Raw genomic sequence first — 24,920 nt, 5'->3', positions numbered from 1 at the left:
AAGTTACTATGAAATATTTTGATCACAGAGAAATACCCCACACCTAAACCTAACTGAAAATCTGACCTGGAAATTGAAGTTCATAGACTCATCCATCCAATCACTCAGAGATTGAGCAAGGACAAGAGGCAAAATGTTAATTTAGCAATGCAGTGATGTTAAGAACATACAGTTCAAACTACAAGTTTACATACATCAACTAAAAAACTACATGTATTTGTTTTTCTCACTGTCTGAAGTTAACTCAGATCAAATCTTTTATGATTTAGGTCAGTTAGAATTACCAACATTGTTTCTGTTTTGCTAAATGCCACAATAAATGAGAGCAAGAATGTCAGAGATATTCAGAATCAGAAGTGTACATTTCCTCAATATTTGCAGAATTGCCTTTGTATGACTCAAACAATCTTCCCAAACTACTCTACGGTGAGAAAAACAATCATGTCTCAGAACTACGTCTAACTCATTTAATCTGTATTAATATGCATAAAATTAAACCTTTATACAACATAAACATATCTTAAAAAGTGAGCACAAATCAAACATGCATTTACGCATTCATGGTAAGAAAAACAAATAACTTATCTGGCATTCTGCATTCCTTGTTCTCTATCTACTTTTATTCAGACTTGCTTGCATAAATCTGGACCCTGATCAGCAAGGCCATGACCCCTGTGACCCCACGATTCAAACAAAGGCTGTCCCACTGCAAGGTAACTGCATTTTAATTAAACAAACAACCTGAGAAAGAAACAATGCAATACATGCAGTTTCAATATCAGCGTACTCATATCCCTCCTTTAGGCGCCTAATCAATAGAGCAAGTAAAGCAACTGGACCCCCATTTCATAAGTCGGCAGTGCAAACTTATGTTTTTGCTCCCCCACTTTTGACATCTGATCATTTCCTGTAGTCTGACTAATGTGCAAAGTCTCTGTACATTTTCATTGTACTGTTTTTAGCCAGCAAATTAAATGAATGCTGAAAATGCTTGCTACATTTTAGTCGTCCTCACCTCCCTCAAAGTTGACACATCTCCACATAATCTCTTCAGTCCGCAGAAAGAAGGGTAAGAAAATAAAAAATCTCAATCATCTTTGCAAGTGTCACACCAGCACTGCATCTCTATCAGTTGCCATAAATTAGATAAAGTATATTAGAAAACTTCTCAAAAGACTTCAGTTGTGGGTTGTAACCTGTAACAGAACCAGCAGACAGCTGCAGGTGTCACTTGCTTTCTACCACTTCCTTCCTAAGCAGCATCTCTGGGGCTGTTTTCGATATAAATTTAGCTGTAGACATGTAACAATCATAGCAACAACAACAAAAAAAAGATTACCACATTTTCCATATTTGCTGCCTTTTTTCGAATATATTCAGGCACCCATGTGCACTAGTAGTTGTTTGTTACACATACTTACAACTACATTTTGAACTCTGTATTTTTTTTAGTTTATATAACTAATTTGGATACATACAGGCACATTCTAAAAATCTGAATCTATGTCCGATGAGGCACTTCAGTCAGACTATCTGCAGCTTCTGAAAACAACGACCTTGAAGCCAAAACACTTTTCATTTAGTCCACATTTCTGTATTAACAATAATGTTTTTATTTTTGGTCTGATGTAATATTCTAATCTTAAAAGTCCTTTTTTCATTAACTGTAAGCGGAAAATTATCTTAATTAACAGAAATAAAGACTTGAAAACAAGTGTGGAGTTAATCTGTAACGTGTTTTACTTAGTGAATCTAGCTACTGAAATAAATTAACATTTTTATTTATTTACTATGACTGCACAGAATATTAAAATATATAATACTGTTTTTTTTTCAAATCCTTTTATTAGTTCACTATGTTTTGAATCTGCCCAGAGTATAAAATATGTACATGATTAATTATTATCATGCATGTTGATTAATCTCTACTTGAAAGATACAATAAAAGCAACACAGATCACCAAAAAGGAAAAATTATTATTAATATAGGTGACATTCTAATTCTATCTTTATAAGAAATGTACTGTACAGAAATGCAAACCTCCAAAACACAAACAGCACAAATAGGTAATAGACTAGAAGAAAGAAAATGTTCAAGATTTACATCATAAACTGATCAAACATATAGAGTGGCTCCATCTTAATTGTGAGGCAGTGCAGCCGTTTTTTTAAGTAAAAGAAGAAAAAAACAACAAAAAACAGAACTGAGTGTGTATCCAAAATAAGGTTGTGCATTTCAAATAGTTGTAAAGCAAAGCACAGCAGTAAAGGTCTGGAGTATATAAATATGTTGCAGCACCGTCTTTGTAAATTATGGCCTAAAGAATTTTCAGTTTTATCTTTTTTTTTTGTCTCAGTGATTTTATTATGAAGCTCAAAAACTGCCTTAAACCCGTTTGATTAACAACCTGCAGATGTGACTGTGTCAAGCTTCAGATTAGTGAAGAGCTGACTCAAATGACTGCAATCATTTCATGATTAAAAACCCACTTATTGGCACCTGAACTGACAGAGTCAATAAAAGAAATCTAACACTACAACAACGAAGCTGATTGGTATTTACTCACCAGTCATCAACACCAACAAGCTAATTCAGCATCTGTCTTGTGTTTGTTTAGTTTGCTCTTCCCAGGAAATAAAAGCCTGATTTGATCTTTCCACTGATCTGTTCCCCAGATGCCCTGATTTCTTTCTTTGCACTGATTGTTTCCCTGGTTCCTTTCTTCAAATCTGCCAGGGTGCATCCATTCAAAGCAAAGATTTTCTTTTTTTTTTTCTTTAAACATTTCTCTCTTTTTTTACCTTTTACTTAAACCTTTCCGACTTTGTCAATGTAGATATTAGATTCTGATTCAGAATATTATTAATTTCAGGGGGGCAATTCAACTGTAGCTATGCCAATTTGTTACAAAGTCGAAATTCTGCATTATGGTTAAAAACACATCTAAACAGCCATCCAACAACACCAACAACTAAGTAACTGAAAAGTGAACTTAAAATTAAAATAAAAAAAGAGCCAAATAATGAGTCTTTTCCATCTCCTTGAACGTTTCCCTCCATATTTCTGAGTATGTAGTTCAATATGTCCTCCAAAAAGGAATGACCAGTTCCTGTGTTCCTTCTGAAGGCCTGTCATTTGACATAAAAAACTTGTGGATGATGTTGGTTTTCTGTGGGAATTGTGAGATCAGGGAGATGGGCAGTGTGACCTTTTTACCACACATGAAAATTGGCTTTTATACCGAAAATGTAAGGTTTCATCTGACCAGAACAGCTTCCTTCACAACCAGCTGACTGCAGACCGGTACTTTAAAGACTTTATAGACTAATTTAAAACTTTTATCACAGGAGTGCTCTTGAAATTTAGGCAAACTACTAATTGTTTCCGGTTTCCATTGAAAGTTGAAGAAAAATATGAGTCACCCTTTTTATTAAGGAGGATGTCCTAAATTCTTCAGACACCAAGTTGCTGCATAACTCTCAATGCCTCTTTGTGCATATATATATATATATATATATATATATATATATATATATATATATATATATATATATATATATATATACCCATTCACTTAAACATTCAGTTTGTCTGTTCAGTATGTTTACCTGAGCTAATGAAACCTGAATCCAGCTACAAACTCAAGCATGAAGGAGAATAAGTGTGATGCTCTAAGCGACCAAAAGCTCAATTTCTAGTCTGACAGTGTGGATTTAATCCTAAGGAATATGATTTTGTCTAAGAGGACTCTTCTGTCCTTAATGTATAGCAGCAAAATAAACCACTGAGTAAATTTAATGTACCAACAGGCCTCAAAACAGAGCGACACAACAAAGAAGTGCTGAAGACTTCAGAAGAAAAGTTACTTAATTTATTTACACACAACTACACACACCAAGAGGATACTGCTGCTATAGCAACAACAAACAGATAATAAACCAATAATGGCACTGATTAGCAGACAATTCCCTTTCACACATCCCTTGTGAATGCTCAGCCTTTATTCATAACTCGCAAGCTTCCAGTAAGACAAAGTCATTATCACTGTGATCAGAACATATTTTCATTAGCTTGCTTTCTTTAGTGTAATTCCAGTTTTAGGACTGTTTAAGATTTGTTTGCATTTGTCATTTTTACTTTTAAGCACCGTGTTGTTAATGTTGATGTGGCTTGACCAAAGAACTATAGGCAGACTACTTACATTGCTTTTAATTTTGATAAATTTGCACACACATTTTCTGATCAACTATAGTAAACAAAAATATTGTGGTCCAAAATAAAATGTTTCATTTTCAGTAACCAAATTTGACATTTATTGCATTAAACATTAAAGTAGAGTTAAGTGCTTATACCGTTTAGATATAAGGTTTCAACTAAAACATGACAGAAATGAGATAAATACATATTTAAATCTCTGTATTTACAGAATACATTTCTAATTTTAGTCATTAGTGGAACTCCAAATAAAAAAAAAGATCTGTTACTATTAAATGCTTGAAATATCCTAAAAATGTAATAATAAGGACTAACATTTTATGTAACATAGCTAGCAAAATGTAGTTATTTTCTGTATGTATTAACACATGCAACAAAAATCAAATGAAGGACCATTTGATTTACATCATAAACTGATCAAACATACAGGGTGGCTCTATCTTAATTGTGCGGCAGTGCAGCCTTTAACTAACCAAATAACTAAGTTTGCAGAATTAACTAAGCTTGCTTTGGCTAACCAAATAACCAGTAGTTTCCAAGTTATTTAGCATTTATTCAGACAAAAATGTAGCAGACACACACTATATCTTCCATCATACATTGAACAGTTTAGAAAACAGTAGTCTATTCTTTTCTTTCAGCTTATTAATAAAATCTCATGCTTCTGTGTTAAGTCAAGTAGCATGGCAGACCCTCTTTTTCGTAACCTAACATTACAAGATAAAAGGTTAAATCCTTTTGGCTTTAGAAAACTTTACAGGAAACTTTTATAACCCAGCTGCATGTTTGGATGGAGCTGATCAACGACTGGAGACGAAGTGAACTGAACCGAAGCGACATGCACACACTCACACACACACACACACCCCCACACACACACACACACACACACAGGATGACTAAAGACAGCAGTCAGAAGTTATTCAGCAGTTATAGTTGTGTGGATAAAAAATGATCACTTCAATTAAAAAGGTGAAGCAAGCACTCAAAACGGTATATTATCATATCAACTAAAAATATTAATTTGGATGGATTATAGTAGTTGGCCTCCTCAATTATGTTTTGGGCTGAAGAAGCCCTTGTTGACAACTCACAGAACATGAACACATAGGGTTAGAGATCATATCTGCGGATGACGGCTGCTTGCTTTAACTAACCAAATAACCAGTAACAACAAGTAAAACACAAAGCATATAGTAAAAACCTAATTTAATACTATAGTCAGTGTAAATGTATAACTACACAAAGCAAACTAGAGTTCTGGCTTAATATAATTGCAAACTTAAAACTGTACTACAATTAAATATAAGCAGATTAATTACTATGTTGCCAGTATTTCCATTTCACGTTGTTCTAAATGTTGCAGCTGCTCTGTCGTGGCAGTAATTTGCTTTCAGGGCAAACCTCGTGGATGATTGTCGAGGTAAGTGTCTAACCTCTGTAGCCCGTCTCCAAGTAGCTCTCTCTGAACGCAACAGCATGATCCCTCAGGAGAAATCCTTTTCAGGAGAAATTCAATAAGATGTTCAGGGTAATATCTGGTATTCCTCCTGATGAAGCACAGTTTAGGCAGGCAGAACAGTCAAAGCTTTCTGAATTAGACTACGGGCTAGAACAAAACCGAATAAAGCGACAGCCTCTTCCTCACTCAACAACACAGTGACTAACTCAGAGAGTGCAGGTTTATTGTATAGTATAGCACCCCCCAAACACATGAACAAATAAAACAGTTAGTAGCACACAAAGGCTGCAGATGAATGATGGCGAGATGGATTCTCACAGATAATTACGCTTAATGGGTAGCACGAGACATTTTCACATTCATATGTAAAAAAAATACTGTAACTCACTATACCATGCAAATATGAAAACATGTTTTTTTTTTTTTTCATAAGCATCTTTTGGATCTAAACTGACTGAAGGATTTTAAGTTGTGCAATGACATAGAGTCAGCATGTTTTCTTCTGTCACATAAGGTAAGACAATAAAAGTTGTGATTTTGTTTGTAAGCAGTGTAGTGAGATAGGATAGAGGGAATGCATGCTGTCATCAGAATCAAAGAGTCCAGAGAAAGAAAAAGCTGAATCAGGCCCAGTCATGTGCTTTCGAACTGACAGTAGGACAGAGATGCAGACAGCAGGGGTGGTGTGTGGGGGGCAGAGCTGGTGGATGAAACACAACCAAAGGAATCTGTGTTGAGCTGGATTTTAGCCAACTAGAACTTAAGTCAAAATAAAGCTGAAAATACATGAACAAAGACTGTTTTTGTGTTTGAACCCTGATGGCAAACATCCCTTCAGGCGACGGAGAGGGCAGCCAACACACTCCAGGCTGAGATGAGAGTTGTGTGGGTAGCTTATTCATGCAGCCTGATGATTATTAGTACTCTATTGTACTCCCTGTCAATGAAACCTGATTTAACAATCATTTATTCATACAGACTTACCCACAACAATTGTTCTGCAGTCGGTTTAATGTATTTTTTTTTCTAATGTGAAATCAACTGTAATCCTACAACATTAAGACTGTAAAACCAGGTGGCTCAACAAGAGGGAAGGTGAAAAAGTATAGTAATGAATGGATGGATAACCAGGATTGAATTCACTCTCGCTGTTCATATTTTTCCTAGCAGCATCTTAGATGAGCTGCTGCTGACAGAGATTTGTTTACAGATTCCTATATACTTTAATCTAACAGACTGAGGTATACACAGGTTTCCTTTGCTGTAATAGACAACTCCTAATTCTGAAGATATTTCTAACCTCAGTAGGTTGATTTAGTAGCAGACTTTTCATGTTTAGTTGAACTGAACTGTCTATATCCATCCAAAGTTGTTTTTTTTTTCATGCTCTTTGGTCTTTACCCTCACAGAGTCAAGCTTGAGACCTGATTTCTAATCTTTCATCGACCAACAATGACTTCTGCATTTTCAGAAGTGAACTTGGACCCATCGACTCCCTGATATTTTGGACACACGTCTCAGTGACAGTTTTAAATTATGATCAAATGGTGACACTGAAAAATAACAGTTCTACAATATCAGTAGCGCAAATATTGTAAATGATGAAGATGTAATTAATCTCAGCAAATGGGATCGTGTGGATGTTGAATGAGAGTTGGAAAAACAATCCCAAATGGAGTCTTAAAAAATCCCACATGTGATCTATGTTTGCTCATATTTATAATTGCAAAATGTCACAAAGCTGTCCCAAGTGTTCCCAAAACCTGGGATTGTGAGAACAATTGTGAAGTGGGGGGTTGTAAAATGATATTAATAAACTGCATTAAAAAAAAAAATACTCCTAATAGCAATTTTTGGAGTAACAGCTAAGCAGTAAAAATATAGGCAGAATTAGTTTAATGGTTGTCAAAGCTGTATGTGTTGTGTGTGTTTTTTTTTTCTTTACCGCATTAACTTATTTTGTGCATCTGAAAGTGAAAAGAATCCCAATGCATACATGTTCAACATAGAGAGAACTTACTGCATGTATTTTAAACAGCCTAGAGCTATAATTTCTACATGGCCTGGTTTCAGACTATATGCAACAAAACAGAATCGATTTCTTTTCTGTAATCCGCCGCTTCACTCTCCGTTTCTCTCTATCTTTTTTCACACACACCTCACACGGTTTAAGTGAAATATTAATGACAAGTGAAAATACAAAGATGGATAGGGGGGCAGTGCAACCATTTGTCATGAATAAATCTTTGAGATTTTTCCTGAAATTAGGTCACAATCTAATATCTAAAATAAAAATTTGTACATTGCTAATTTAAAACTCTTTCAATTTGTAAGACATAATGAAACAACAGAAATGACATGGAGATGATCTCAAACTTTTAACAGCTCATAAATTCTGTATGTACAGAATCAATAATTGACCTGAAGTGGAGATGAAAACATAAAGCAGGCGACATCGCTGAGCAGTAGCTCATGTCAAACATTTTGCAGGGCAGAGAACTCCTGCTGATCTCTCTCTGACAGACTGTCAGATTTGATGCGTCAGTAACTACACTTATTATATATTATTTATAAAACACAAACTTTGATGGGCTAATAAATCGTCTAATTGTGCCACAGCTACTGCATTAGCACCATCATCCTGCAGCAAATTGCGAAGCCATATTTCATCGGTAAACATCAACAGCAATGTAAAGAACAAATGTATGTACTAAGCAACTTCAACAGTAAAGAATAGAGGACAATACTTTACTTTTAGAGCCTTATACACACATTCAAATAAATTTAAATGCAGAAACACATGGACATTTTTAGCTGTACCGTGCTGTCACTTGCAAACACACACATAGAACCATTTTGGCCATGTCTCCTCAAAAAGAATAAAAAAAACAGAAGCAAACCACTGTCACTCACATTCACCAAATCTAGACACCCATCTAAAGATCTCACAACATACCAGACACACACAAACAGATAAAACCTCACATATGTGGGCCAAATGCAGCAAACGCTGAATAGCTGAACCAGAGCAGGGGAAAACATTAGCATTCTGTCGGGGTTTTAGATAAGGTTGCACCAGTTCCTCACACATCCAACATGCAGCAGAGCATAACAACAGAACGAAAGCCAAAGAGAGAGGGATTGGGAGAGAGGAAAAGCTTAGGCAGGTAGTGAGGGATGGACCGTGAAGTGTCTGTGAATGACAGGAGTATGGAAGTGCATGGAAAAGGCAGGGAGAGGTGTGCTTAAACTTCAGCTAATGACTACAGTAAATAAAGAAGATGATGAGATCAGTCAGGGTACCTTACTATAGAGCCTGGCCTTCCTGGCTTCTTCACTAGTTTTGTCCTTTTTCTCAGCTTGTCGTCTTCTTCCAAGAGCAGATCCCATCTCACACACACGTGGGCACACTCCCCCAGCACACGCAAACTCCAGTGGGTCAGCTACAGTTTTCATGCCACTACATCCTCCATATGGCCATAACCAGACCCCCACCCCTCCGGACAGTCCCTCCTTCCTCCACCTCCTCTTCGTCTCCTCCGCCCCCTCCCCCTCTTTCACCGCCTTTCGTCTTGTCAAAGTAACACGTGGAGACTCACATGGTCGCTCACACAGACACTCACTGACTCCTGTTCATACACAGACCGATAGAGTGTTGGTAAAGGGTGATTGTGCTGGAGAGCAAGCCGAGAGATAAAGAGAGAGAGCGAGAGAGAGAGAGAGAGAGAGAGAGAGAGAGATTTATGGGGAGGGAGGAAAAACAGTGAAGAGAGAAGAACAATCAAATGAGAAAACAAATGAAAAGTATGGAGAATGAGGAACTAAACTAAGAAAAGGTAAATATACAAAAGTAATCGATTGTGTAAATCCCATTTCAACTTTCACATTAGTTACTGTTGAAATAACTTACTCCAATAAGTTCAGGATGAATAAACCTTCGGTGAAATCTGAAATCTCAAAATACCATCTACAATGAGCTACATTCTTCATATAGTTTCATTAACAAATGCAAAATAATGCATGACTTCTCATTCAAAAACACAGCTATCAACAGAAGCTCAGTGCAGGAGGAATGCCATTACTCTGCTGAGAAGTCTGTTATGAATTGGTCTGTCTCACACTTGAAACAATCCTACAGATTGTTGCACTAATGCCTTATTCTTGTGAAAAACAAGATCATTATTATCCAGAGGAAATACATTATAGTTTTTTGTTTAATTTTTAAAGACAAACACACACACACACACACAAAAAAAAACATTTACAATAGCAGTTTATACAAGAATGTACTTCATGATATCCATGGCCACGTTATCAAACTGCATCACTAACTCTTAGAGACAAGTTTACCCAACTTGCTCAAATCACCAGCAATCACCATCCGTTTTATCAGATCCACTCTGCTAGTATCAAACAGTTGCCATGGATACATTGTGTGCACATCCATGAATGGAACTTCCACTACATCCCCTACTGGGATGATGTTTGGTGACTGGAGGGGACTGTGGTACCATACGCTCCCTCTAGGGTTTAATGAACCAGTTTCATTACATTAGATCAACATTTAGTAGAAGCAAGACGTAGAGAAACTCTTATTAGTTTACAAATATAGAATATACCTAGAAAGTATCATCTAGTTTTATCAGAACAAGAATCCAGAGAAATCCCTACTAGTTTATAAATTACGGACTTCTTATTCTTAAACATGGGGAACGAATTTGCCATTTTATACTTTTTTGTTTTCTTTTGCTCTTTCCTTTGGTTTGTTGTTTTGTTGTATTTGCTTCTAATTCATGTGAAGCACTTTGAACTGCCTTGTTGCTGAAAATGTATAAAATTATACATCAAATTATCTTACCTTACCTATTATCTGAATAGCGCAGCTAAAATTGGTCAAACCAAAAAATAAAAAATAAAAAAAATAAAAAAAATAACAACAAGCCAGATGATCAACTTATATTCCAGTCTGTCATGTGAATTGTCCTTTTTTAAGATGTCATGAGAGGCACCCATAGAGGTTTCTACTACTGTAGCCAATACACTTTAAGGTTGGATGTGTTGTGCATTCAAAGGCGGTATTCTGCATACTTTAGTCATTAATAAATCTTCTTTTGCATTTCTATTACATCAAGTTAGCCTGTCCATTTACTTCTAACCTCTGAGGCATTTTCCTCCACACAGCTACTCTTCACTGGCGCACAACGCTCTGTAAGCCAGGAAGGTGGTTTTGCTAAAAGGTCTAAACTGATCAACAATTTCTGATCTACTGTTATCAGAAATTAAACATGTTATCTTAAATCACATGCTTATTCAAATGCCTGGTTTTAACTTCAGCAAATAATTTCTTAAGAATTTTTTTTTTTAGTGGCCTTCTTTGACGGTCACCAGACAGGAAATTGAAAGAAAAAGAAAGGGGGGAAAGACATGCAACAAAAAAGGTCTCAGGGTCAGGAATCAAAACCAGGACTGCTGTATTGAAAAGTATAACCCCTGTATCTGCTTCTACACCACACAGTGCCCCTAGCAAGTCATTTTTACCACATCTAGATGCTGAAATGCACAGTTGATGCTATATGACAGGCTGATTATCGACTGAGTTAAATAGGAATACCTTATAAACCATGTGTTATTACTGTGTATTATTTCACAAAGCGTTTCAGAAAACTGCAAATAAATTGCAGTTTTTTTTTCAGCACTGCGCTTCGTGGCATTCATGACCACATTATGAAATGGTGCATTATTAACTGCTCTATTACTGTTTTGCCGCAAGCTTCATAAGACCCAACCGGCTTTGCTATCACTAACCTATATAACCTTTAGCTTTGTTTCTTTCTTCATACAGGCACAACATTTCGTTGCACCTTAAAATATCATCTGACATATGGATACTATGGTGCATTAAATGAATACATAATTTCTCAAACTTTACACAGGTGAAAGTGAACTTGAAATGTATTTTTTAAATCACTGGGTTAGTTTGAATACATATTCAGATATATTACTAATAGTTTTTTTTGTTTTTTTTTTTCACTTTGCTGAATTAGTTTTTTATTGCATAGTCAGAAAGCCATCTATTTTATAGGCCCAGCCTACATGATTAGCAATATAATCACTTGCACACATGCACTCTGTTGTTCCTGAAAGCATACTATGGAAATTTCCCATGTAGTTACCATGCATGGCTAACCAGGACAGTAACATAGTGACGAGGTCTGGTTCAGTCAGGCAAAGATAAAAAAAATGAATGGCAAATTCCTAACAACTATGACCTAATTTTAAAGTTTAGCCTGAAGCTAATGAACACCATGGTAGCAAAGTAGGCTAATGCTTCACCTCTGACTTACATGACAGCATGTTGTGGGATGAACAGTGAGGACAGTAGCTGCAATGGCTAAAACAAGTTTTCACTCTTCACTGTTTATTCTATTACTGCACAAAATAAAATGTGCTTAAAAAAAAACTAAAGGAATAGGGAAACAGCAGACCTGCATTGTAAAACCAATGTTTGTTAAATATTAGCAAAGCCTGGGGCAAGAAATGCGGATCTTAAACATGCATGATTGATGACAACTGCAACAAAGTTCTCCGTCTTTTTCAGTATTAGATTTGCAGGGAATCTCATGTTTGACAAAGTCTGCAGGATCAATGCTGGTCTAAATCCTTATCCTACTTTTACACAGTCTGCTAAGATAAAATACTATTATTTTCACAGGTAATTGTTCACTATGACTCTCCAAAGAAAGGATGTTTTCCCAGATAACTTCTTTCATAATTACCCCCAAACACCACTCACTCATTTATGCTTTTACTCTGCAGGGCAGTATCAGATGCAGAGATGTCTTGAATGTTTTACTTGTTCTACTGCAACTGACCTGAGAGAAACATAGATAACACCAAATGTTATCTAAATGTATGATTTGCTTATTCCATGAAATCCCTAGTGGCAGTAGCTGATCTATTTTTGTGTAAGTCACTTCAGTACCACTCACTCATTCACTCTTTGACAAATCAAAGTAGAACAGGAGAAGGCAGAAGCAGGTCTCACTAGAACGGTTAGACAAGAGCAATATTTGAGAGCATGACTCATCCCTTTCTCGTTGCTCTTCTGTCTCTGTCTCATTCAGCATTTCTCACTGTTTCCCACTGAATCCTTTATCTGAAGTGCACAGCACAGATCCACTGGTCAGGAATATACAATGAGGAAATCACTCATCTGATCAGTCATTTTTTGAATAATTTATAATTACCCAAAATATGTTTCAATCAGACAAAGTTCTTAGCTAGTCAGTTGTTGCAAAGTTCATGATTTGTTTTAGAAATTCATCATATATTTCAAAATGTTATTTTCTGTGGTCATTAGTGCAAGGATTTAGAGAATTGTTTATGTCGATGTGTTGAGCGGCAGGGCTTATAGTACATGCAGTCTCTGTGAACACAGAGATTACCAGTCTGTATTTAGCTGACTGTCTGGCAATGGATGTGGACTGTGCTGAGGCACCATGAGCGAGAATCCAGTTAAAATTAGTGGCCAAAGTTACTGCTGAAGCTGTTAATAAAGTTGAAACGGCGAGTTTGCAAACAATCCCTGTCTCCTGACTTCCTGTGTTTGCCACAGCATGTTTATGTGACCGACTTTGACTGAATTGTGCAGAAATAAAAGGCGGCTGAGTGAAACAACAGTGCTGCAGGGGAGAAGAATCCGAAATTGGAAAATAAAATAAATAACAGGGCTCCACAGTTTTGATAATAAATGAGAAACTTTCACACAAGCATTGGTTCACGTGGAAACAATTAAATAGTTTTAGGCTACTTTTTTGTATTATGAATAAAACTCACTTCAGAAATAATTTGTCATCTATGGAACAATACATCCAGGATATTTGTTTTAATGTGTTCTTGTAAATTATTATTAGAGGAAAAGCTTCACTGATTTGAAGTCAGAGGAAGAGAAGTTGTTTTGGTTAGCTAACGTATTACGAACTCAAATTGCAAATTACAGACCAATCACAAATACTTAAAGGTGATACAGACAGAATACAGCATATCCTCATTTTATGAGTGACAAACATGGACTTCATTAAACTGAAAATGAAACAGATTTTTAAACAGATTTGTTTATATCTCTTGTTTATCTAAATATCACAATCCTGAATATCACACCATGCGCCTGGCAAGTAACTGATGCAAGAATTCACTCATCCTTGCTGGCTCAACACACGGGAAGTGACAAACGTCAGAAAAGGCCAAAGGTCACCTGGGGTGAAACCCACGCGATGGCAACAACGACGACAAATTATTTTCCAATGTTCTTGTGTCGCATCACAAACACGCGTGTGCACATCTACGTGGACGACCTTGATATTTCACATGCACAAATTTGGCAGGAGGAGCGCGAATGATTGGCACCTCATTGCACAAGTTCCTATTGAATGGAGAGACAGCGACATCGCCTTCCATGTGTCGAGCCCTTTACTGTAGACATGAATGGGAGGAGTCAGTCGATGCACAGAAATGAAGATTTTTGTCCCTTAGGAGAAAGATAAACGTGATGACATAAAGACAGAAAAGTAATATGCAAACTAGAACACAATGCAGAAATGAATTGCTTATTGTTTCCTTCAGAATAATATGCAGCATGGATAATATCTGATTAAAACCCAGCTGACAAAGTTTTTGTGACAAATAAAAAAAAAACAAACAAAAAAAAACAGCAACTAGATAAATTCACAATGCTAATTCCTCTGGCCATCTGATGAGGTTTAATGCATTTGCAGTTAAATTTATCTGTGTTCCACTTATCACACCCACTTACAACATGAATATGCATTCAGGCCCAAATTGGGTTCAAATTCTCATCTAATTACACAGCTTTGCATATCCACAATGCTTTTTCACAATATTATACTGTATGTTTATAGCTTTTACGAGCGGTCAAACAACAGAACATCTGAAAAAGACCCAGAGCGAGAGAGCGAGAGAACAAACATACAAACTCCAAAGAGAAAAGGGTAAGAGTACGACTGAAACTGAAATCACAGAAAATGTCTTTATTTCACTTAGTGGAGGTCTTATTTTGAGCATGCTGGTTCACAGTCATGGTTTAGTGGGACACTGAAGGCAACTAAGCCATCATTAGTGTTATTAATTCCATCTGTGCATTTCCCACTGTGACAAATTAAAAAGTCTGGTGTGAGGAAGGTCTATGCTCACACTCTGCCAGACTGTCCAAAACTCATAACAGAATTAAAGAGCTGGTCTACGTTCTGCTCTATGTTTTCCTTTCTGACCACCTTTCTTTGTCGAAACCAGTATCTGGCAGAATTACCCCTTCGAATCTGTTAACCAAAGCCTGCAGATTTACAATGTGGAGAAAGAGATTACTGTAGCCGTCTGGCCCATCTGCGCTCTGCTCATATCTGAACTAACACACAAAAAAAAAACATAAAAAAAAAACATCACGCCACTCACCACAGGTAGATTTCAAAAGATTAGAACATCATGAAAAATTAAAGGAAAAAAAAAATGTTTTACTAATTTTAAAAAGAAAAAAATCATATGTTATATTAATATGCAGAAGAAATTGGATTTTTGGGAGTCACGGCAGACAGCAGACTGGAGCAGTCTCAACAGATTGAGCACAGTTACAGTGATGGGAGGACAACCAGTTGTTATAAAAAGATATTTAAATTATATACTCTTAAAATTAATTGGATATTGTCAAAGGGAAGATGAGAAAAGCCTGAACTAACAATGCAGATGAGCAGAAAGCCACTATCAAAGCAACCTGGCCTTCCATTATACCTCAGGAGTGTCACAAGCCGAAGTACTCCAAATCTGCGTGCCATAATTATCAAAATTACAAAAAAAAAAAAAATGTTTGAAATATGTCATGAATCAATGCGAGTCTCTCTTTTGGAGGAAAAAAAGAAAAGATATTTCTAGATTTCACTGCTTTTCACCAACTTAGTTCCTGAAGTGATGACCAAAGAACAAATCTCTGTTTTTCACATTTTTAATGCAAAAACCAGTGTTGTCCCATTTATATGTGATATCTAATTGCAGGGAACTTTGTGGAAGAGCACATATTGTCCTTATATAAGCCTCTTAATGGTTCACACAGCCTCAAGGGGCTAGTTCAATTACACATGAATGAACTATCAAATACAGAGAAGGGCTTTTACTATGTGGCTGTTGATGAGCAGCACATTAATGTAAGTAAATAAAACTTAACAAGATCCCTCAGGACACAAATATCTAAATGAAATTACAGATAAGCAGCAAGGAAATACTTTGATTCATCTTAAAGAGCAAAGCAAGTGTGGCTAAACAAATTGGAGTGTACTTGTTTTTGAGATTTTAAATGTCATCAGTAATATTTTATATCTTACACGTTGACTCAAGTGGCAAACATATTTCAGCAAATTTTCTAAAATCAGCAGAGGACTTGTTGTTACTCATATATCTGTCCTTGCAGATATATCAGATATATCTTATGTACAGCAAAATGCCTTGTTATCTGAAAATCAGCATTAACTCTCCCGTAGGTCTTAGTGGGGTTAAGCAGTGGGGTAAAGATGGAGCAGGATGGGGGTGTCCCATCAGACCATCAGTTTCCGAAACCACACAAAACAACAACCTTGTAAAAGCGCACGCGGGTCAGTGTGACCCCGCCAGACCGTGCACAGAGTAAAGCACATTTATACATTAATACATTTTTTACCCTGTCTCTTAAGAGCACCAAAATCTTGCTTATTGTGGAAAAATTGCATAAAACTGACAGGATAAGGAAAAATTGGAGAAAAATGTAATGCCAACCATGGCAGGTCAATGAAGACATGGGTAATGCAATGTATTATTACAAGCCCTCCTTACAACCTAACTGCCGTACACAAGCCAGACATCATATCCACACTTTTAACACACATTTTGTAATTATATAATATAAAAAGCATAATTTTTTTTAAATATTGCGTCTTAACAGAATAAAATATCTTGAACAGAATGGTTGAAAAAAACATCCATTCTCTGCAGCTTTTTGGTCTTACCTTAGTGTGAAGCTTAGACAACTGCTTTTCATCTATGTAGGTCTGTGTGTAGACGCGTCTTTTATAGCGGAACTGAAACAAAAGAGCAAAACACATTTGACAGTTTAGGTTTAATGTTTTTGTTTGTCTAGATTACTGAAATCATTCAGAATTAATTAAAGAACCCTTAACTTGTTTCCTAGACAAAATAATGAATGTAATTGTTTAATAGCTGGCCGTTGAAAGAGAAAGGGTAAACGGTGAAGAAGCAGGAAGTTCTCAGAGACATTTCTACTCTTTTAATGTGCTGGGGGACAACAAATATCTCACTGTAAACACCTGTCAGCCCTTTCCAGCATTTCTGTTTATCTTTTTTTTTTTTTCCAAAGTCTATAACTCATAGAAACTTTAGTACAAAGGTTAATTGCAAAACAATAACAAACAAATTTCAACTTTACCAACTTAGTAAATCCAGAAGCGAACAGAGGATTTTTAGTTGCTAATCCAAACCTGTCAATCATCTCTGCACAGTCCCAGCCCGAGGGTCCAACTGCAGGTCAATCAATGGCACACACAGTGTTCCAGCAGAGAAGTGTCAGCGGACATATACATACACACCCTGCTAGATCCACACCTATTCAACTTAACTGCAAGCTTTTTAAAGTTCAACTACAAACCACTCAGCAAACATAAAACAAGAGAGGAACATTTATATAAGTCCTGTGTGTCACTAATGCTCTGCTACCACAGAGCATTTCAGCAGCAACAACAAAAGACAAGCTTCACTTCTTCCTGGCATTTCCAATTGTCCACATAAACTAATTAAAATAAGGAGTGCAATTATATTGAGTCATAATATATGACCGGATACAGCTAAATGACATGAGGTATTTCCAAATGAAATGCTAGAGTAATGTTAAAAGTCATTAGTATTCTTATTTTTCTCCTTGATAACGCTCTGCCCCTGTTGACATGGGGGGTAATTCTGAAAATAAACATGACTTGTCGTAAAACCACCTGACAACTTTAGCCCCCACTCTGTGCATGATATTCTCTCAGATCACAAACTGTGACAGACAAGCACTGCAATTATCTCTGAGAGATGGCAGCTGCTCTAAACACCACACTGCCATTGAGGACAGCATTATTGTTATGAAGTTTGACTGACACGCCATGATAGCAGCAAACAAACAAACATGGGGACGGATGCTTTGTGAACTGGGGCGAGACAAAACACACACACACACACACACACACACACACACACACACACACATTTTATTGCAGTGATACATGCTATTACTGATTATTTACAAGATGGGCTTATTTTTTTTTAGAACAGATATTAATTATCAGCCCACTTGATAAAATGCCATGTTTTTCCAGTGTATAAAACTTAGTCCAGAAGAAATAATTTCAGTGTAATACATTTGACAACTCAGCTGCAAATTTAACAATTTGGTTCCATAAATATGCAGTTTGAGCATCCAGTCTTCTTGTGTTCATACAGTTGATACTAGTTTATATACAGACCAAACTTCTCTTGCATCAGGTCATGTAGACTTGCAAAAAAAATACTTCTAATGCCACAATAATTAGAGAGAATTTCCCAAATATTTATTTAGGAATGTCTTTAAATTCAGACGTTTATACACTGAACGATAACTATCTTTTCAAACAATGACACATCCTCAGTTGTCTGCTAGAAAGCCAAAAATAAAAATGGACCTTATTTATTTAACATAAAGCATATAAAAAATAGCTTCAACCAGAAGAAAATGTCAGTGCTGGAATAGCTTTGCCACAGTACAGAACTAAATTTTGACAGAAAATGTGAGAGTTTACCTGAAGAAGGCTGATATATGTAGAGAACCTTTGTGGGACATAGTATATAAATAAATATTGCAAAGCCAAGACTTAGGATGCTAACAGACTCCTGACAAAGAAGACTGGAGGCTGAAACTGAAGGTTTACTTTAAGAGTGTGCAAACTTATGCTACCAGGCTGTTGTGTCTTCTTTAGTTTTTCTCTCAAACAAATCTGCTTATTTTTCCATTTCTCTGTATAGATTATAGGACACATTGAAGAGATTAAAGCTTAGATTTGTTTTTATCTCATATTCGTACAAGTTTAGCATTTAAACAGTGGCTTATATACTTAAAATCCCCTGTATGTGTTATGGATAAGGGACATGAAAAAAGACATGATTTGAAATAGTGAGGTTGAATAATTGTGGATCTATCGTTAATCAAGGTTTCAAAGGTCTTGCAGTCAATTGGATGCATTTTGAAGAAAATGTAAATATCTGCTTTTTTTTAAGCAACAAGTTGAGCAGAAAAAAGCTTTTTTTTTATTTAAGTTAAACATTAAAAAACATAATTAAAGATGGGGGCGGGGGTTCAAAACTAATTGAGATTTTTCAGAATTGACAATCCTGATTGGGAGCATGAGAGAAATGCATGATACAGTGATGTGCACCCCTTACTTTTCCTTTCCTTAGCTCTCTTCTGCTCACGGCCCACAGTGTTTCATGCATACACATGATCAGCACCTACCTCTAGGTACGGTACAGGAGCAATGGATGGGAAAGGGTATTCCCTAAGCTGTCTCTCCTCATCCAGAAACTTGCCAGCCTTGCCATTGTAAGCCGGCTGGAATAGGCCATAGTTGAGCACATCCTTCAGGCTCTGGTTGAGGGTACACAGGATCCGTTGCTTGGACAGCCAGATTGGTGCATCCACATTGAATTTCAAACATTTCTGCAGAGACAAGAGAAAAAGAAAACAAAAAAAGATTAATCATCCGTTCTTTTTACTATTACCCGGCTTTTATCAAAGACATTTCAGAGTTCCTATTTACTGATGTTCAAAGTGTTTATACTTAAAACTGCATGAAATAAATTTCGTTTGAGGCACATATTGAACTTGCTATGACTCAACCAGCTTGAATCATAACTAGACCTTTAGTAATGATAAGTAATTCACACTGGAGCAACTAGACCATCCAAAACAGATTATAAAAGGTCATTTTCAATGCCAGCTGTGACTATTATACTGAAATAAACAAAACTAAAACAAAAAGGTTTTCATAGAATGCTCTTGCCCTTAGAGAAATTAAGCTGCAGTATGTATAAGTGTTTAAGGAAGTTAATTATGCTTGCTGAAATAATACAAGTATGTCATATTCTTATTATATTGCCGTGGCAGTAAAATAAGAGACAGATAATCTGGAAAAAAAAATCAAGCTCTTGTGCCTCCTCTCAGTCGTCCTGCCGCCAACTACAGAAATGCACGGCTCCGCATCAGAAACAACCAATCACCAGGAGGAAGGACTTTGCAATGTCAATCATGCTTGTGTATGCACTGCTTAAGATTGCCAGTTTGCTGCAACTAATGGTGGAAAAAACAACTGACTGATACAGGAAAACTGTTTGTCTGTCACAATCGGTGGCCGTGCTTACTACCCTGCACACTCACAGCAGGCTCCACGGTGGTGAAGGAGATGTGGTGCAGCAGAGCAGCACATACACAACTTCTGATTGGTTGTTTCTAACCAAGCGATGCATTTCTGCAGATTCCAGGGAGCACAGGAACAGGGAAGGGAGGGGAACCAGATTTTTTTTTTTTTTTTTCAAATATGATCTGTCTCATATTAAACTGTTAGTGACAGTTTTAACAAATATCTACAAAACATCTTTTTAGAGTGTCATGGATACTTTCATTGCAGGAGATGTGTTTTAGTCACAAGTGAAACACTGCAAAGATGTTGATGACTGTGGGAAAGATGTGAACAAAGCAACCACTTAACTGGAATCAGATAAAACAATTATTATGTTATGCACAAAATGTAATCAAATTTATAAATACTCTATAGCTAAAGCCTTGCCAATATATTTATGCACTGAACATAAAAATATCTCCTGCTAAAATTTTGTTTTACTTTGTTTTAAGACGCTCGTCTCTAAAATGAGGCGTTGTGTTAGGCACAACATTTTCCAACTCGTACCACATCGTGGAGCTGACACTACAGACGGTGCAGAGAGAGAAGAAACATAACCCACGAGTTATAAATCTACCAGTGTTGTCTGTGTCATCATCACAACTCTGGCCTATTCGACCAGACACAATAACTGAAAGCACATCTTTTCACTACATTACAACAGAACGACCCCATGCTGATGTCAACACAGCTGTGAATCCATTTAAAAACACTCAGCATGTTAAAACGAGATCACTACTAAAGGCAATATTCAAGCTATACTGAGATTTATAAATGACATATCCTGCTTAATTTGCTCAAATCCAACAAAATCACCTCAAATCACCCATTTTAAGTAATCTGTTGAATTCAATCAGTTTTTACTGTTGACATCGCTTGAAAGTTAATTGTGTCTCTTCACTCTTCAGTTCCTGGAAGTATGCTATGTCATCTTATCCCAGCTAAGAGCTACAAGATGACATTAACAACTGACATGCGCTGAAAACTTTTACACCAATAAATGAAATCCCTATGTCTTGTTGCCTGCCAGCGCCACTTTACCAATTTGTTGACGTTGTAGGAAGTAAATAATGCATTTCTACAGATTTCATTTTTAGGGCACACACCTGTTTACTTATTTATTGATCTGTTGCTTGAAGCTAAACTACAATTGTGGCACATTTCACAGTTGTTGGCAAATTATCCACCTTTCCTACAACTATGTGTCAGAATGGATGTCAGCCAGACTAATTAAGGAATAATATTAACGCCAGATATTTCTGAAACGGATAAGAACACATTTAATATTTTTATGGTGCCACTTTGTCTTGATTAAATATAGTAGACATAGCAAAATGTAATTGCATCCAACTCATTATTCCTTACCAATTAGCCCATGTTATTTTAAAGTGCAATTAGCCTTCTTTTAGAATAATACTGATGTAGGATAACCTAGATAAGTGAGATATGTGTATATTTTTATTATTTATGTTCTCCAGCTTCTCTGGATGTGTTACAGCAGAAGGAAACTCTCTACATTGCCCACTATTTGTCATAGCACATTAAAAGTCTTTAATATTTATTAGACATTTTAAAAATGTGGACGGTACAGTATTTAATATCTGTTTAGCAGCAGGTGATGATTCGGGTTTTGAAGAAACAAAACTGCTTCTGTTACCTCTTATGGATAGCTAAATATTCATAAGGATTTGAAAAGATGTTTTTGAAGACATTTGTTTTGTATGTAGCATTAGAGAATTACATAAAGATGTACTTTTCTTAAAACTAGTGGTCTGTCAAATATTAATTTTTCATCTGCATGCTTGTAGCCTGGCTTGGAGTCTTTACATTGCGTTTACTTTTTTATGCTCTCATTCCTTTGACAGAATACCAAACACTATCAAACACTGCGCACAGGACAATTTTCTGGATGGACGGCAGAGGCTGCTGCCTGGTGAGAGAGAAACTAAACGCTCAGAACCAAAGGTATGCATGGATCAAACACTGATGTAATTGTTCTAAAGGGGGAACTCAATTAACATTTTGAATAACACTAATCACAGGGTCTAACATTAGTCAAAGCGTATTGACTAATTATAGACAAACAAAACCCAATATATTTGAAAATCATATGTCAACAAAATAAACATTAATTTTTCCAGTGTAGCAAAGGTGAACCCCCATTGGGGCATCACTCCAGAAACGCACAGCAAAGGTACTTTTGTATGATTAAAAATAAAACAATTAATTGCATTAAATGTTCAACACTATAAAATACATGTAATTAAATAATCAAATATAATGTGTTAAAGTCAAACCCAACACACAATGTGTGGCACAACACATAATTCTTCAGCTTTATTAGAAACATAGACCGCCCCCATCAAAAGGATCAAAGTGGTATTCATGTGAAAGTCAGGAAGGATTCTGTAGCAGAAAACTGAATTAGTGATCATTTTTGTAGGAGGCACAGCCAGTGCTGATCGTAGACCAGGTGATGTATTACCTGCGTTCACATTGTTTTCATTAAGAGCTATGATTTTTGACTATGTCCATGTCTGAGGACATGCGTCGGGGCTGAAACAATGGAGTATGAAAGACGCAACAAGGCAAGTCTTTTCTCTGAGGAGAAGCTGTATTCGGTTGCATTTCATGACTAAACTCCATAGTCAAATAGTTTCTGGTTAACAAACTGACTACATTTCTAGGACAAAGTCTAATTATTTTATTATATTTAAAAAGAAATGGCTATAAAGACGAAAGTGTTAATATTCATGTGCTTTGAGCCCAGCACAGTGCTCTGCCCTGACACATTGCAAATCCCCGAGCTGTGTTACTCTCTCTGGTAACTAAACTAAAGCATCTTGAAGAAATTCAATTACAGTCTCAGAAAATTGTCAGCCAGAAAAAATGCTGTTTCCTTCAGCACCTACAGTGACTGTCGAAGGCAAACACTCATATTAAAAAGCCACGACTTTGCGAGTTAAACATTAAAAATAGCTTTGAAATTTGGTTAAAAAGTTGTGACATCCTAAACAACTCGACTGAAAAACAAATCTTTTCAGAGAAAAACAAAAGAAACAAAAAGCAAAATGAACTGGTTGCATCATGTGCACAGCATTAAACCAATATTACGCCCATCTTCTATACCCCAGTGAGGGTTATAAACGCAATGAGGGGTAAAGAAGATGGATGTAGGAGCTTTAGCAAACAATTAACTTTTACCTGTTTAATAGAAGCATTTGGTACAAAATTAAATATAAGAAAATGCTTGGATTTTTCACCTGTTCAAATGAAGATGTCACTAAAGGTCTCTGAGAATCTAGATAATCTAGTAGGTTGAGTAACTAAGTGGATCAAAAATAACTAACAAAACGTTTTAAAGTTTTATTTAACCCAATATGTCCAAATTATACAAAGTTCCATGCCTTTTTATTTATAATCGCCTTTCAACACTCTGAAGTTCGCTTTACTTCAACAGCATAAAAACACATCATTACCAAATATTGAAAACGTCCTGCATGGAAAACAACATATGAAATACAAATAAATATTTGTGCAGTGATATATAGGATAGCTAAGTCAGGTACACAAGTGACTTTTGATGGATTTGAAAGAGTGTCTGATGATGTGGTTTGAGAATCTAATCCAGACTCAAAGAGCAGCGCATCTGAAGGACCTGAGCCCCATGGTGGACAGATGGCTATGTGATATAGAGAAGAAAGATTTTTTTTAAAAAGTGTACAAAGGGTGAAGGAGAAGAACCTGTTAGAAGGGCTTTGAAAGTTAACACGAGGATTTTGAACTCGGTATGAAAATGGATAGGGAGCGAATGAAGTTACTTGAGGACAGGGTGCAGCGACTGCCAAAGCCAAATATATCAACATTTCTGTTGGAAGCTGCAAGGATTGCTAAAGCCCTGTGTAAGTGAACTTTAAAAAAGAGGCATATACTATTGTTTTGCTTTAGTTTCTAAGAAACACCTAAAACAAGGCTGTGACCTAAAACTACCCCAGAGGTCTTAATGAATGCCGTGAATTAATTTTGCCCCTTCAGCAGATATGCAGAGGAACTGCAATGCAGAGCTACTTGATATAATACTTGGTATGGAAGTAAAAAAAAAAATAATAATAATGTGGTGGAAAGTAGACAATTATTTCTCAAAGCAATGAGTAATAAAAGAAATAAACCAACTCAGCTACAGAGTTTGCAGTAATTGATATGGCAAACATTTTTAGAGAAAGTCAGGAATCAATCCAAAACCAAGCATCTGTGGAGTTGGAAGACAATCTCTTATGTTAGCTGGGATCAGTGACACAAAGATGAGAAATGTACATTTGCATCACTTTTATATAATCAATTAAATGAGATGACAATGGAGTTCTTATTTTACTGAATTAAGAGCTCCTCAAAGCAACAAATAAAACTGCTGACTTAATTTTTTTAGGATTATTTTCTGAAGGGGAACGGGTTTTTTTTCTTCTTCTTCCTCTTCTTCTTCTTCATTAAAGAAACCTTAATGAACAGTTTCCTGCATTTCCAAATGCTTTTTAGAATACCTGAGATACATTTTGGATGCAATAGAAAACTTTGGTAAAAGCTTATTATGACATAAGGTTTAGATAGGACTAGAGTCAAGCAGGAGAGAAAACGCTAAACAGGGAGCACAAAAAGTTGCTAATTTGATAACAAGGGCATAAATCGTTCATAAAAGTATTTTCATTCACCATTACTTAGTACT

At 36.2% G+C, this 24,920-nt stretch overlaps 1 protein-coding gene across 5 annotated transcripts in view; it reads right to left on the bottom strand.

Moving 5' to 3' along the window:
* shank3a (SH3 and multiple ankyrin repeat domains 3a) overlaps nt 1-24,920 on the bottom strand; it is a 145,927-nt gene that overhangs the window by 87,138 nt on the left and 33,869 nt on the right. For 4 of the 5 annotated variants that reach the window (XM_016668116.1, XM_016668117.1, XM_016668114.1 and 1 more), the window contains exons 2-3: nt 19,258-19,461; nt 16,724-16,795 (exon numbers count right to left, since the gene is read on the bottom strand). In XM_016668116.1, coding sequence (XP_016523602.1) covers nt 16,724-16,795; nt 19,258-19,461 — 276 coding nt within the window. Of the gene's footprint in view, nt 1-8,981; nt 9,150-16,723; nt 16,796-19,257; nt 19,462-24,920 lie in introns of those variants that run through there. The other variant, XM_016668118.1, reaches the window with a different exon arrangement.

This window comes from Poecilia formosa, unplaced genomic scaffold (genome assembly GCF_000485575.1).
Source record: "Poecilia formosa unplaced genomic scaffold, Poecilia_formosa-5.1.2 Scaffold13, whole genome shotgun sequence".
NCBI classification, from domain to species: domain Eukaryota; kingdom Metazoa; phylum Chordata; class Actinopteri; order Cyprinodontiformes; family Poeciliidae; genus Poecilia; species Poecilia formosa.
The sequence above is the reverse complement of the archived record's forward strand: the minus strand, read 5'-3'. Positions and strand labels throughout refer to the sequence as shown.